The following is a 14,067-nucleotide window of genomic DNA, read 5'->3' as shown; positions in this document are numbered from 1 at the left end:
CACAAACTGGAGCCCATCTCTGCCCACAATTTTGCCCAACGACCTTGACAAAGTGCAAGCAGCACGGCATTGCATTTGCAGCATTGCCCTTGGCTCTTTTCAAATCAGCAGCCTTTTGCTCTGCAGTGCTGACCCCCTCTCAGTGCGTTTAATCCTTTGGTTACAATACAACCTCAATGCCAAGAAAGGGTAGGCGTTTTCTTTTCAAGTGAGAGACTTTGCATGAAATACTTGTTTTTTTTGTTCCTGTATCGTGCTGGTCCACTGGTCTTCACAGTTTGTTTTTTTTTTTTTTTTTCAGTTTCACCCGTCGGCCATGTGGAATCAACACTGATGTTACGTTTCACATCAAAAGAAATGTGCTCTCCACATCATAGCCAATGGGAAAGCAAAAGCCTCAACTTGCATATATTCAGACCTTCTCATCTTTATCACCATTTTGCCTGCACTGCCACTTCATTTTGAATTCGGCATTTTATAGCAGTAAATCTGCCAACTTCTGAGCCCCAAACTCCTTTGCCAAGGAGGAAATGTATTATAGATCTTTCCTGAAAGTTGTTCGTGTCAAGAGAGAAATCCTCTCACCTTATGACAAGTGTGAATGGAATCTCCCACTTGTTTTAGTGTGTAGTGATCACGACTGTCTGCGGATCTCATGGGAGGTTGAACTGCTTTTGATATGCATTGATGTGTAATTGAACGGGCTGCATGTGTTTTGAATTTTCTAAACAGTTTCCTCGAAAATCATATTTATATTTGTCCGCAAGGCCTTGCAAATCGACATTTTGAATCATGCCGGTAATGCTTCACAACATCAGCTGACTCGAATCAAGGCTGTAAAGTCTTTCTGCAAAGAAATCAGTTCGGCCATTCAGAATGGCTACTATCACTGCTGAAGGATGCAGTCAATTTTGCCTGCAAGTCAGGCCAGCAAAGGAGAGGGTTTTCCAGCCTGTAATCTCAAATTGGATAAGAGGACACTCAAATTATAAAGAGTGCTTTAGGGCACAAGGGTGCCAGCCATGATGGATTACTCTGAAAGGTAAAGCATGCAGTTTGCAGTTGCAGTTGGTGATGAAGGTTTGTATGTACCAGAGTTGGATTAAAATACTTTTTTTTCCTCAGTAAAGGTGAAAACACATGTGGAAACTCAGCTGCACCCAAATCTAATCCTGTTGTGGCTTGTGGTCTTTTAAACTGAAAGGCTACAGATTAAGAACAGGTGCCTTCAATATATAAAGTATTGTTGCATGCTCTCTAATCTGATTAAAACATGATTTACATTACATGTCACAGTAGCTTGACTCAGAGGAATATGAGAACTATATGAGCTAAGATGCTTTCAATGGTTTGGTTGCAGAATAGGTTAATCGTCTCCAAAATATGTGCCAGGAGTTTTGGGCATTTCCCTGTGCTCTCCACATCCTACATTTTGGAATAGGTAGATTTCCCCTTGTGCATTTTTATTTTTTCAGCCACATTATCTCCTTTGTTTCTTAGGTTATAAGTGAAAGTACAGATATACCTTGAGGAGGCCATCTCTGCCTTCAGTCTCTATGGTTCATAATGTAATATATGATCGATAAACATGTAGAACCGCTGCACAGAAAGAGTAGGGTACATCTGCCTCCAGCTATGAACTCAGAAAATCCAAATAAACTGAATAAACCCATGTGTGTTTTTGCATTTACAAGCCAAGGGATGACATTATATCTCAAAATGACAGTCACAAAATGACATCAAAACACAGTTACACAGCTGCAGTCACCATCCTTTTTCAGGCTTTGTGCTGTATCAGTTTAATCAGACGTCTTCATCTCTAGACTCTTAGTTCTTTCCGAGAACTTCTCCTTGATTTGATGAACGTCGGGTCATGGAAATATTTTGTTACATTTTTCATCTATTGTCAGGATAATGTGGCTCTCACCCTTGCACTCTGTGGTTTTTATTGTTTGCAACGGCGGTGCTCCGGGGAAGTAAACTTCTTCCACTTTTGCACTCATTGTAAGTCACTCTGGATAAAAGCATCAGCCAAAATGCCAAAGTGTAAAATGGAAACTTATTGTGCAAACTTATTATATAAGTCTATTGATACACTACCAAAATTATTTTAGTCTTCAGCAGGATTGTTACAATAGGCCTGTTCAAACCAAACTGCAAACTAATGAACAACATACAAAATAAACAAAATCAAACTTATGATTATTTTGAATGCATGGCATTGGAATAACATCTTAGCGTTTGGGCATCTATTCAGCTAGTTGAGGAACTCCGGTCTATGTAATCAGTAATAATTAGCCCTGGCCTACACACAATCACTTCACATCAATAATCATTTCAGTTAAGCGCTCTGTTTTTAATCGCACATCATTCCCTATTTGCATTGATCAATTAATCCCACGCTTTACACTGCAAAGTGATTACACACAATCAACACCACAGTTACAAGCAGTAAATACAATTACCTTCATCTAGTACACACCAATGGTGCACAGAAGTCTTAAATTATACTGTTAATGGTAAAAAATCAGCCTGGTGGGAAGCAGAAATGTGATGCACAAACATTTAATTGAGAAGTTGCCATAGAAACTAGAGGGAGAGCAATTCAGCACCATGCAAGTGATAGTGTTATGAACCTATACTTGACCAATTAGAAATGTTAAACTAGTTCACCCGCCCCTCCAAGCTGAATACAAAATAGATCATGCTAAATGCACACAATAAGGCATACTCTTGCATGTTATAATGTACACGCATCTGCAAATTGGAGTCATTATTCTCATTTTACACATGTAGTATCGTAATATTCATTAACACTGTGATGACTAAAGTATAGAGTCATCAATTAGGCTCAGGGGATGAATGTGCCATCGATTAATGTTCAGGTCTGGCTGCTTATTGGCAAGGTGAGACATCAGAGAACGTCAGACTGAGAAGACTGAAAGCCTGATTCAAATTTAAGAGATGTGGTTGTTTTTGTTTGTTTTATGTGATGAGGAAAACGCACATAATCATTCAGGCATGCAACGTATGATCATGCAAGCACAAAGTTCCCTATAGTTATGTACACACACGCATGCACACAAAACTGTTTATTTCCTTCACGCTCTAATGTGGAAAAAAAAAAAAGCTAAAGACAAATGGGAGGAGTAGAAGATGTATAAAAAGAAACCGATGTAATTTTAGCCAGTGAGTCTTAACTCTGGGCAATGTGCTACGTGCCGGGGCTAAGCAGGGGCTTTGCACAGTGATCAACATGGTGTGTGGCTTTATGAGAGGGCAGATGGTAGCACTCAAGCAGGAAGTGATTGACATAATGACATGGCCGACTGTGGAATGAGTGTGTATGTGTGGACGTGTGAAAATGTGTGTTTGTGTGCAGCCTTTCCTCAAGTTGCAGGGATATATCCTTCGAGTGGTTTAAAAAAAAAAAAAAATCAGTACATCCGGTTTTGTTTGTTTAAATCCTCAGTTGGTGCGTGATTTTGTGTGTGTGTAATCCAGGAATTACACTCTGTTTTGTCTGGGTGTTGACACATCAAGTGATAGCTGAGGCAGGACGATTGCACTGACAATAATTAGATCTTCATCTCAAAGGCATGGACGACCACAAACACTTTGAAACCCAGCAGATGATACATGTGCAACAACTGCTATCAGTGTGTTTTTATAATCCAGATGTGTTTTAGACAGTTAATTTTAAAAAACAAAAAAGATTGACAAGCAATGCAATCGTTCTACTGGATTAATCAAAGCAAGACTAAATTGCTGATGTGATGTGACGTGACGGTCAACAGAAAATACTCACCTCCTCTTATTCTTTATCCCATCACTTGAGTGCACAGGTTAATAATGTGAAATCACACCCATGTGTCAATTACCAGAAGTGATCGCAACCAAAAAGAGCGAATAATAAACCATATAAATACACATTTGTGGGTTCTACAGCAGTGGTTGTTAAATGGGGTACCACACACCCCTGGGGTATGTCGGAGTACTGCAAGGGGTACGTGAGATTTTTCAAAAATGTTATTTAAAAAATATCAGTCTGGCAAGATTCCTAAAATAATTAGCCTATGCTATACTGTTTTCAAAAATCCAGAAAATGTATTAGTGGTTGCAATGAAGCAGCGATACAGCTGAAAAGAAGGAGAAAGAAGAGAAAAAAAAAGCAAAAACAGAAACAATAAAATATGGTCAGTATCAGGTTGTTTTGTTGTTTCACTGGTGGAGCTGGGTTGCATTTCTGTATATAGGATTTGTTTTTGTTTTTTTTGTTTTTGCACTGGTCAGGGGGTTCTTGGTTTAAACTATATTTCAAAGTGGGTACATTATTGGAAAAAGTTTGAGAAGCACTGTTCTACAGAATGCAGGAGAACAACTCAACCACTTAGAATCAGTTTTGTCAGAGGAAACCATATCTAACCATGACAGTATTTGCTCCATCTTACAGAAAACAGAGAAAACACAATGAGGTATCCTCCCTTATTATTGTCTTTTTCAGCCCATTATGATAAATGGAGGTAATTATTTTCTTCTGTTCTGGGGAGAGATTTAAGAAGAGATGGCAAAAGGGTTCACTTTGTGTTCACATGCAAAGAGGCAGTGCTGTGATGTCTGGAGTGACATCGTTTGTTGTCACTCTGGGACTGACTTGGGCTAAATACAGTGGTGGAGAAAGAGGAAAATTGATCCACTTTTCATATTCTGCAACTATGTCAAGAGGGTGGCTGAGTGTCCTGAGGGTTAGAGAGACTGTTCTGTAATCAGAGGGTCACGTGTCTGATCCCTGAAATGGCCAGTGTGTGTCTATTAAAAGCCATGTGTCCCGTCTAAGCATCCGTGAGCAAGACACTGCATCCCTCTTGCAATAATTCGGATGCAAGTGTTAAATGAGAGGGGAATGCAAAAGCATGCCAAATGATTTTAGATTTAGTACATCTTTCCAAGAAAATATAAATGATGTGGTTATTGCTCAAAAGTTATGACCAATTAAACAGACATTGGTACTCTCAAATAATTCTTGGATGTTTTTGTAAATTAATCAGTCGTAGGGCAAATGATATGTCAATGATATGTTATTACTCAACTAAAAAACAAAACAAAACAAAACACAATACAACAAAACAAAAAACAAACATTTATTATTCTGAAAAGTGAGACATGTAGAAAAAATTACCCAGATCTCTTGATTCTTTTTCCAAATTCAGACAAAATAACAAACATTAAAAAACAAACAGACAATTATATAAAGCTTGCGTGTCATCGATCTCTGCACTGCTTCTTGTTTTGTTCTCTTTGCCTTGTTTGCAAGTGTTTTTTTTTTGTTGTTGTTTTTTTATTATAATTTATACGTGCTTGTTCTCATCTTTTGCAGTTTGATTTAATTTTCGGTTTAAGCTAACTGGCTAACTTAATTTCTCTCTGTGGTCCTTCTCAGGATTTTTTTTTTTTTAATTTCATCTGTGGGGTTTTGGTGGAATTTTTTATTTGCCTCCTATGCAGATTAAGTCATGAAGTGTTGTCCTGTTTTGTTTATTGTAAACTTGTAAGGCTATAAAGCCCTTCTGATATGTTGTTGGTTGTTTTACGTACTGATGCAGCAAGGCAAATTTCGCCTACAGAGACAATAAAGCATACTTCATTTCATGAACTTATCAGTATCAATGGTTTTTAAGAAATGGGATTTAGAAGGGATTTAGAAAGAGAGACTGATTATCTGTTTCTTGCTTTGAGAGTGAGCTGAGAGGGTTAAAATGTTATTTATGTAGGAGAATTCAATGGGCCCTGAAACAATGCCCTGTGGGACTCCATTGCTTATATATTGGTAAAAAAAAAAAAAAAAAAAAAAAATGTTTTACCAGTGAACACAGAATTTGTTCCATTGGAGTGATCAAAGCCGAACTCATATTAAGTTTGAAAGTCCAATCCACTATTCCAGATGGTCAAGCAGAGCTATGTGATCAATTTCATCAAATGGTGCAATGAGATCTAAAAGACTTGAAAACTGCACAGTCCAATGCATCTGTGAAACAGCTTTTTTCCCCAAATGTGTTGAGAGAATTCAACTTCCTGAACAATTCAAAGTTAAAAAAAAAGATGAAGAAGGAAAAAAATAACACTGAAATCCTTGCAAAAATGTGTGATGGGGAAAAAAAACTTCTTTTAGGAGTTTAGTTCAAATAACAGCAAGATGGCAGGTACTTCATGTATAAGATGATGAATACAGCATGTATATAATGTATTATGTAAAGCCCTGACGGTTTTATGGTTGTGATAAAGAACTGTGTTGATACAGAACTTGTCATAAATAAACTTGACTTGACTTGACCTGACATGTAGGAGACATGCAGTGTCCTAGAGGAGTGTCAGAGAAAAGCAATAGAGGGAGGAATATTGGGGGGAGGGGAGCTTACAGAAATTCCATAAAATCTTCACATTTCAAAAGGGTTCACATTTGCAACCTTATTTCTCCCATTTATTTAGTGAATATTTTCAGAAAGCTTGACATCAACATAATACTAAACAAGCCCCCAAAATCTTGCTGGTTCATAAAAATCAGAAAGAAAAAGGTTGCTTTCCATCTGTTACTGCTTTTTGATAAGACTCCATTAAATGTTTTAAAACCTCAAAGGAGACTTGCAGCTTTTTAGCTTTTGTACTCAGCCTTTTTGCATTCTGCTTTTAAGGTCCCATGACACTCATTTAGCCAAGTGAAGTTGTTTTTATAAGATGCATTATCAAGAACATTGGAGGAACTGATTGCTGTGTATTTTGTGGAGGCCTCTGAGATATAAGTTGATGACAGAAAAGTCTTTGAAAGAACATTACTGAATGACTGACTTGAATGAACGACATGAATGATTTTTTGGTCATTTTTATTTCATGTGAAATTGGATCCACATATTCATTTTCAGTCTAAAAAGGACACAGGGACAGCATGTCCAGATACTGGGCAACAACAAAGGCGACATTGAGGCTTAAATATTTTGCTAACATCCATCTCGACTCCTTGACGTTTTTCAGCAGGTCTACAGGGACTATAGGGAATGGTGATATTAGGGGAATCTGCTCTTGCATGGTGATGACGCAAGCCGACCTAACTAAACCCACCTCCCATTCATTTAAATGCCCGTGCACGACTCTCTGCTAGCTCGTCACAGTGTCTCCCGCTGCTCCATATTTATAAGGCGCCCTGGTGCGCGGAAACGCACAAGCGTGCCGCGTCTCTAGAGTGGCAGAGCGCGTCGCTGCGACTTGGAGACGCTCGGATGAAAGAGCTGTGCAGCCGCTGCTGAGGAGCAGACGCGGGAGCGCAGGAGTTTTATTCCAAGTTTACGGCAGCGGGTCTTTGTGACAGGGATCTTGTTCTCAGGGGTAAGTTGTTATGCATTTCTATTCCTTCCCCCCTCTTGCTTTCCAGTTTTCCCGTGAAAAATTAGATTGCGCATTCTGTTGGGTGTTTAATGCTGGTGGATAGGGACAGAGCACAGCTATTACCGAGGATGATGGAGCGTTCCTAAACTAATGTACAAAAGCTGTGTCTGTCGGGTCTATTTTTTATTTTATAAAGTCTCCTTGTCAAACAACTTAAAAGGGTTTATAGCCATTGTTTTCAACTTTACCAAACGAATCTTCTCACCTAGAAACTTGTTGCTCTGGGAAATTCCCTTTAAATTTAGGCTAGGTGGGAACATCTTGTTCATTTTTATTTATCAGGCGGCAATGCTATGCTATGGTCCTATCGGTCAGGGGGAATTTAGAAAAAAAACGGAAAAAAGGGAAATAAGTACACATTTTGAAGACTTGTTCTGGTGTATTTCTGGAGGTCCTTCACTTGTGGACTCGGACGGTTATTTAACTTTAGTGTTTTACAAACAGGGCTGTGGATACATGCTCTGTATTTCAGGGATGTGTTAGACGACTGCAAACAGGTTTATTCAGCACAGTGGCATCACATAGCTCTTTAGCTGCTTATGCCTTTACTGTGAAAGCGTTCACGAACCACACAAGGTTGGTATGCGTGGGCGCGAAAAAGATGGTATGATGTGGATGAGGGAGACCAGCCTACATCCAGCAACATATATGTGCCTGGCATATGCATAAGCCACAATTTAAATCCCGCAGAAGTTCTTATGGAAATTCTGAGCAAAGTGGTTGCGGCCTCATCGGCGCAGATTTATTCATCTGTGCAGAAACATAGACATTTCCCCCCTGCTGTTATAATGTTCTTTTCTCTTTCACGCACAGAATACACTTGTATGAGAACGTGCTGTGATGTCTGAAGTCCAGTAAACTGTTGGTGATTTCTCAGTGAGGTGCACATACAGAGTTTAGATGCAGTGTGGAGAGCTGACCTTGGTGCTGAATTACAGGCTGGGTGTCTCTCCTTGTTATTTGCTGCCAACACAAGCAGCGGGGCTCCAGTTGTGTTTCTGGCATACTGTACATTCAAGGCAGTGCCACCCACGCAGCCAAAAACGCAACAATTTCAAAGAACAAGACGCATGGTCGGTAATGGCTTTGCATCAAAAGAAGTAAAAAAAAAAAAAAAAAACAACGTATTATTGAGCGAGTCTCCGGCGTCTGGTAAACACCGCCTGATCGAGTGTGTCTTTGTAAAGTTAATTTCAAGTGTACAGACAGCACGCACACTGTGAAATAGTGGGGTTCTTGTAATTCAAGGACTGAAGCGACTTGCCTTGTCGTTTTCCCCATAGCTTTTATTACCCCCCACTCCCTCCCCCCCCATAGTTGAATTGTTTTGATTACGCAAACGTGCGACTTTCTTATAAAAGAAACATTTGATTTGAGCTGAGAAGCCATGTGCCTGACTATCTGTCCGAGTGTGTCTAAGGAGGCTCATGTGTTCATAATGAAACTGGATGTAGTGGTCACCATTGTAAAAGCTTCCCGTTTATCCTCCACCTGTCCAGTTATTACAGGCAGTTATTTCTTCAATGTTACACAACAGAATCAAATCCATGTAAGACCACGTGCTGCTGTCTCTCAAGCAAATAGTTAATTTCATGCAACTTCTACCGGTGAAAAGAGTGAAAACCTTTATTTTTTTCTCACCCTCCCTCCTGTGGATGGAGCAAAAGTGCAGAGTTTTTTTTTCTTCTGGTAACTACATCTATTTACAGTATCTGCTTCACTTATTAATCTACTGACTTGATTGTGCTGGACATATGTGGTGTCTTGTGGTGCCTTTGCATCACATTGAGACATGCTGGGAGTAGTTTTGTAATGCTAATAATGAGGCCCAGAGAGGTACCCAAGAGGTCACTAGGATTGGGTGATTGATTTTTTTTCATGTGTGTAGCAATATACTGCATGGATTTAATGATCTGTGTAATGCTGCTCCTTCTGAAAATATTCCCAACACTGGAGTGACTCATATACCGTCTTTGACTATGACGTTAAATCAGTACATTGTAAACAAATCATGCAGTCAAAGCAATTTCCTCCAAAACTAATAGAACTTCTCTTTCCCCTCCTCTTTTCCCCGTGCTGCTGCTCAGAAACATCCCTGGGGACACACACACTCCACATAAGCTCCACACACACACACACACACACACACACACACACAAGCACACACCTTCACACACAGGCACCATGCAGGAGTCGGAGCCTACAGTATGCCAGCTGCAGCCCAACATCATCTCAGTGCGTCTCTTTAAGAGGAAGGTGGGTGGCCTGGGATTCCTGGTAAAGCAAAGGGTGTCCAAGCCGCCTGTCATCGTGTCTGACCTGATCCGTGGCGGTGCAGCCGAGGAATGTGGCCTGGTGCAGGTGGGCGACATCGTCCTGGCCGTCAACAACAAGCCCCTGGTGGACCTGTCCTACGAGCGGGCGCTGGAGACGCTGAAGAATGTGTCACCAGAGAGCCATGCTGTGCTGATCCTCCGTGGGCCCGAGGGCTTCACCACCCACTTGGAAACCACCCTGTCTGGAGATGGGCGCCAGCGCACGGTGCGGGTCACACGGCCCGCCATCCCACCCTCAAAATCCTATGAGCACTGCAGCCCCCTCAGCCCTCTCAGCTCAGGGCAGCAGCAAGTCAACAAGGAGCCCCAGCTTAGGGCCATTGAGAACCTGTCCTCTCCCTCTGTCACCCCCTCAAGGTTGCAGAGAGGAGGGGTGCAGGCGCTGCTTGTGGCCCAGGACCCCCTGATGATGAGGGATGGGGGCCGCGGAGCGCTCTTGTGCAACGGGGTGGAGGAGAACAACGAGCTGCTGAAAGAGATTGAACCAGTGCTGCGCCTCATCAAAAACAGCAAACGGGAGATCAATGGAGAAGGCCAGAGGAACGTGGAGAAGAGGGACGTTGAGATTCAAGTGCAGAGGTAATGTGTGGTGTGATGAAGTTTTACTGAATCCTGCAGGGAAACTGTCTTTGTGCTTGTCTCACTTCATATGGTGACCTTAGTTCAGCTTCCTTAAGCTGCTATTGGAGTCAGTGTCTTGCTTAAGGGGACCTAAGCAGGGATGTTTGCCTGCACAAGGGCTTTAACCCAGGTTGTCTGGTTGAGGAACAGTCTCCCTGCTCACTTTGCCACTCAGCTGAAAGTAAACTATGTGACCCAACCTTGTTTGCATTAGCTGGGAAGGCGTTCTCATTCACAGAAAGTGACATAGTGTACCGTGCCAAGTAATTATTGACTGCTTGCCGGTCTTTACAGCAGTTCTCAATAGAGATGACATTGTTCACACTCCACGTGATTAGTCTAATCCCTGTTCCTGAGTCACTGGGACAAATCCATTATCTCTGCTAATTTAAAATGCTTGGCTTTAAATGAACAATTTAGCTGGGCTTTGGAAGTTTTCCATAATTTAAAGGACAGTTCTGGTACTTTAGCCTGAGTGTGGGAGTTACCACCACAAGTTTCAAAATTTGGAGGAAATTACTCTTATTGAGCATGAATCTGTCAGAGCGGCAGTGCACGTCTGAATTCATTTAGGGGGAGGTGCGGGTTGCCACGTTTGACTCTCACTGGTTCTTGTGCAAAAAAACATAAAGCAAATATTTCAGACCATATAGTGGTGATAGGTTTTGTAGAAGTTCATGCATTTTCAGAATCTATGCTTCATCTGTATGTCTCTCACCTCTTTCTTTGATGTTACATAGCATAACCCATTAGTGTGTTTTAACACTAAACTTGTGCTACCCAACCAACTTATTAGCAGACCATGTCTTGTCAGCTGGCAAGAAAGCAAAACATGATTTTTCGAAACAGTTCTGTAGCAACACTGCATGTACCACTACTTAATTATGATGCTATTGTGCCAGTAGATGGGGGAGAAAAAAAGAATGTGGGTGTGCTGAAGAAGGGAGTCACGAGGCAGAGGTCTGATAAAAAATGAGATGGTAACTTTTAACCAAAAACAAATGCAGAAACATAAAAATGCAATACCAGGACATTTTAACTAACAGATTCAGAGCATGAATAAACTTAAAAAATTCAAACATTTCCACAGCCTTTTTGTATTACCCCCTCTGCCTACTGAATGAGAATGGACAGTTTATATACCTTACTTAACACGGGGTTGGCTGGGCAGGGTTGGCTGTACAGGAGGAGGAAAGCATTCATAAAATACATGATTAGTCAACATGGGGTGTAAACACAACTATTACATCTGCACGCCACTCAGAGGTAAAGCACTTAAGTGGGATATACAGAGAATTTAGATGAAATGTCACTGCAGGCTGCAGCAAGGGTACTGCTGCTTAGTCTTTTTCACTTTAACACGCATGATAAATTTTAAGTTAGCTTCTACATACTGTAGAAAGCAGAGGCATGTGAAATGTTGTTGCTGCAAGTGTGCATTGGCTTTTGGTATTATTTGATGCATTAGATCACAGAGTATGAAATGGAGTTGCACTCAAATCTTCATGTGTTTTGAGTTTATTTCTCTCATCTCTGGGTAGAATGTCTTCAGCCTGTAGTTCTGATCAAGTCCAGTGCATACTTGTAATTTTTAAAAATAAGTTTAATGAGATTCTCTAAGACTCTAAGTCATATATGATGTATTGTTAGTTATAAAAATGTTGTTGTTTTTGTTTATTTTTTCACAATTTTGATATATATATATATATATATATATATATATATATGATGATTAGACTACATAACATTAGTCTAAAGCCCTAAATAGGATATTTATGCTTCAGTGCTATAAATGATCCAGTGAGTAGTGCAGTGTACTGCCAGCTGGAAGGGAGGGAAGAAATTATATTGAGCCACTGTCATTATAGGAAACACCTGTGTGAAACCTTTCTGTGCTGTAGGTTTAATTGGAGCTGCCACTAGTCATCATTGTTGTGAAGACACCGATGAAGGCAAAGGGCTGAAAATGTGTCTAAAAATATGGGGAAAAAAAACATTGAACAAGATGATGTGAGTGAGACTCTCTCGCACAAAAGTGAGATAAGAATTATTAACATGCATGTGAAAAATTCTGCCAGATGCCATGTGATTGAGGCAACTACTAACAAAGTCACATGTGAACTGGGAATGGAGATTAGTCTTATCGTTGATTATGACTCACAAGTGGCGTGCTTAGTGTTACGCAGTAGGAAACGTTGGAAAACTCGAGAAGCGAGAGCACAACTGCCGCTGAGCAAACGCTGGCACATGTGATCTTACATGATTGGTTAGGAAATGTGAGGGAAACGGGGTGAGGGGTAATGATAAGGGAGGTGTGACATCTGCATTGGCAGTATCTGTGAATTTTTATGTGTCTGCTTTTTAGTGTTTAATTAGGAAAACACACCAGGCTTAGATCGTTTTGTTTTATATCATTCCCTTTAGACAGCTATTCATAATGCTGCATCGGCCAATCCAATATTCCATCTCTGACTCTCTCTAAATGGTCTGCACAGTGTACTGTTGTTATTGGCATTTCAGTTACCTTCTATTGTATACCCACGACCAGTTGAAATCAAATTGAGCCTACAGTCTCTTTAAATCAATATTTCATTCTTGTCCAATCCATGTACATCCTCTTTTCTTTCATAAATGCCCCTTGAGTGATTCATTGCTTTACAGGCAGACATATGCCAAGACAGAAAAAAAAAATCCTCCAAGCAGGCACAGTGAAGTCTGGCTAAGATGCTTGTAGTTAATAGGGCTGATTGTGTGCCTAGAAATGTATTTTCAAATATATCTTGTGTTATGTGAGCCTTCAGGCAATCTAAAAAACATGCTGACATTTGGGCACCACTGGGAAGGAGTTGACTAACTTAATTTTGTCGGCTGGGCCTGTGACGTTTCAGATATGGAGAGAGGCTTTCTGAAGGTTTCCTAATAGAGCCTGGGGGTTATGATGGGGAAAGGTTACAGTGAGCAGAATGGCCAATATTATCTGTTGTCTCCAGGCCCATTTGTGCAGTATCATCTCTCAAATTATGCCTTGATGACTGCTTGGCCAGAATTGGACGTTGCATTAGAACTGATAGCTTGTTTGTAGAGGATTAACTGTTACAATTTCTTCAATATGAGCCTGACACTCCCTGCCTGAGTCAGAATTGATGACAAGTGATGCACGCAACTCCTCTCGCTGTTTCTGCATTTCTGAACAACTCCTCACAATTGCGGGGATGAATATGCTCTTGCAAATTCGAGGCAATAAAGAGATACAGTGTGACAGCGTGAAAGAGAAAAGAGATGCCTGTGAAGATTTACAATTAGCATGGACACGTGCTCATGAGGGAGCTGGTAGGGGGTGTGTGAAAGACAGAGAGACAGTAGGAGGCAGTGTGTGTGGGTGTTTGCGAGTGGAGAACGCAAACTTCAGATCACACGCTGTTGAATTTGCCGTCTTTATTCACATCTCATATGGTTTGCTACAGCAGTAGTACAGAGATCCCCCTTTCTCTTTAGTCACAGTCCATGCCCTTTAGGAGCTATTGCCCAGAGTGGCTTCTCTCACTCTTTACATCCTGTTTTTATTGTCTCTCTGGGCGGTTCAAGTGCGCCTTCACTTTGCAAGAAAAACCTGAAAAACAGTTGACCCTAGTCGACTTATTTCCTCACTGCTCTGTGCAGAAATATTCACTAC

At 40.8% G+C, this 14,067-nt stretch overlaps 1 protein-coding gene across 2 annotated transcripts in view; it reads left to right on the top strand.

Moving 5' to 3' along the window:
* The first annotated feature begins 7,229 nt into the window (after positions 1-7,229).
* nos1 (nitric oxide synthase 1 (neuronal)) overlaps positions 7,230-14,067 on the top strand; it is a 46,548-nt gene continuing 39,710 nt past the window's right edge. For both annotated transcript variants that reach the window (XM_030060708.1, XM_030060707.1), the window contains exons 1-2: positions 7,230-7,377; positions 9,525-10,352. In XM_030060708.1, coding sequence (XP_029916568.1) covers positions 9,622-10,352 — 731 coding nt within the window. In that variant the 5' untranslated portion in view covers positions 7,230-7,377; positions 9,525-9,621. The remainder of the gene's footprint in view (positions 7,378-9,524; positions 10,353-14,067) is intronic.

The sequence above is a fragment of the Myripristis murdjan genome, chromosome 9 (genome assembly GCF_902150065.1).
Source record: "Myripristis murdjan chromosome 9, fMyrMur1.1, whole genome shotgun sequence".
In the NCBI taxonomy this organism is placed as follows: domain Eukaryota; kingdom Metazoa; phylum Chordata; class Actinopteri; order Holocentriformes; family Holocentridae; genus Myripristis; species Myripristis murdjan.
Note: the sequence above shows the minus strand (reverse complement) of the source record. Positions and strands in the feature narration are given on the sequence as shown.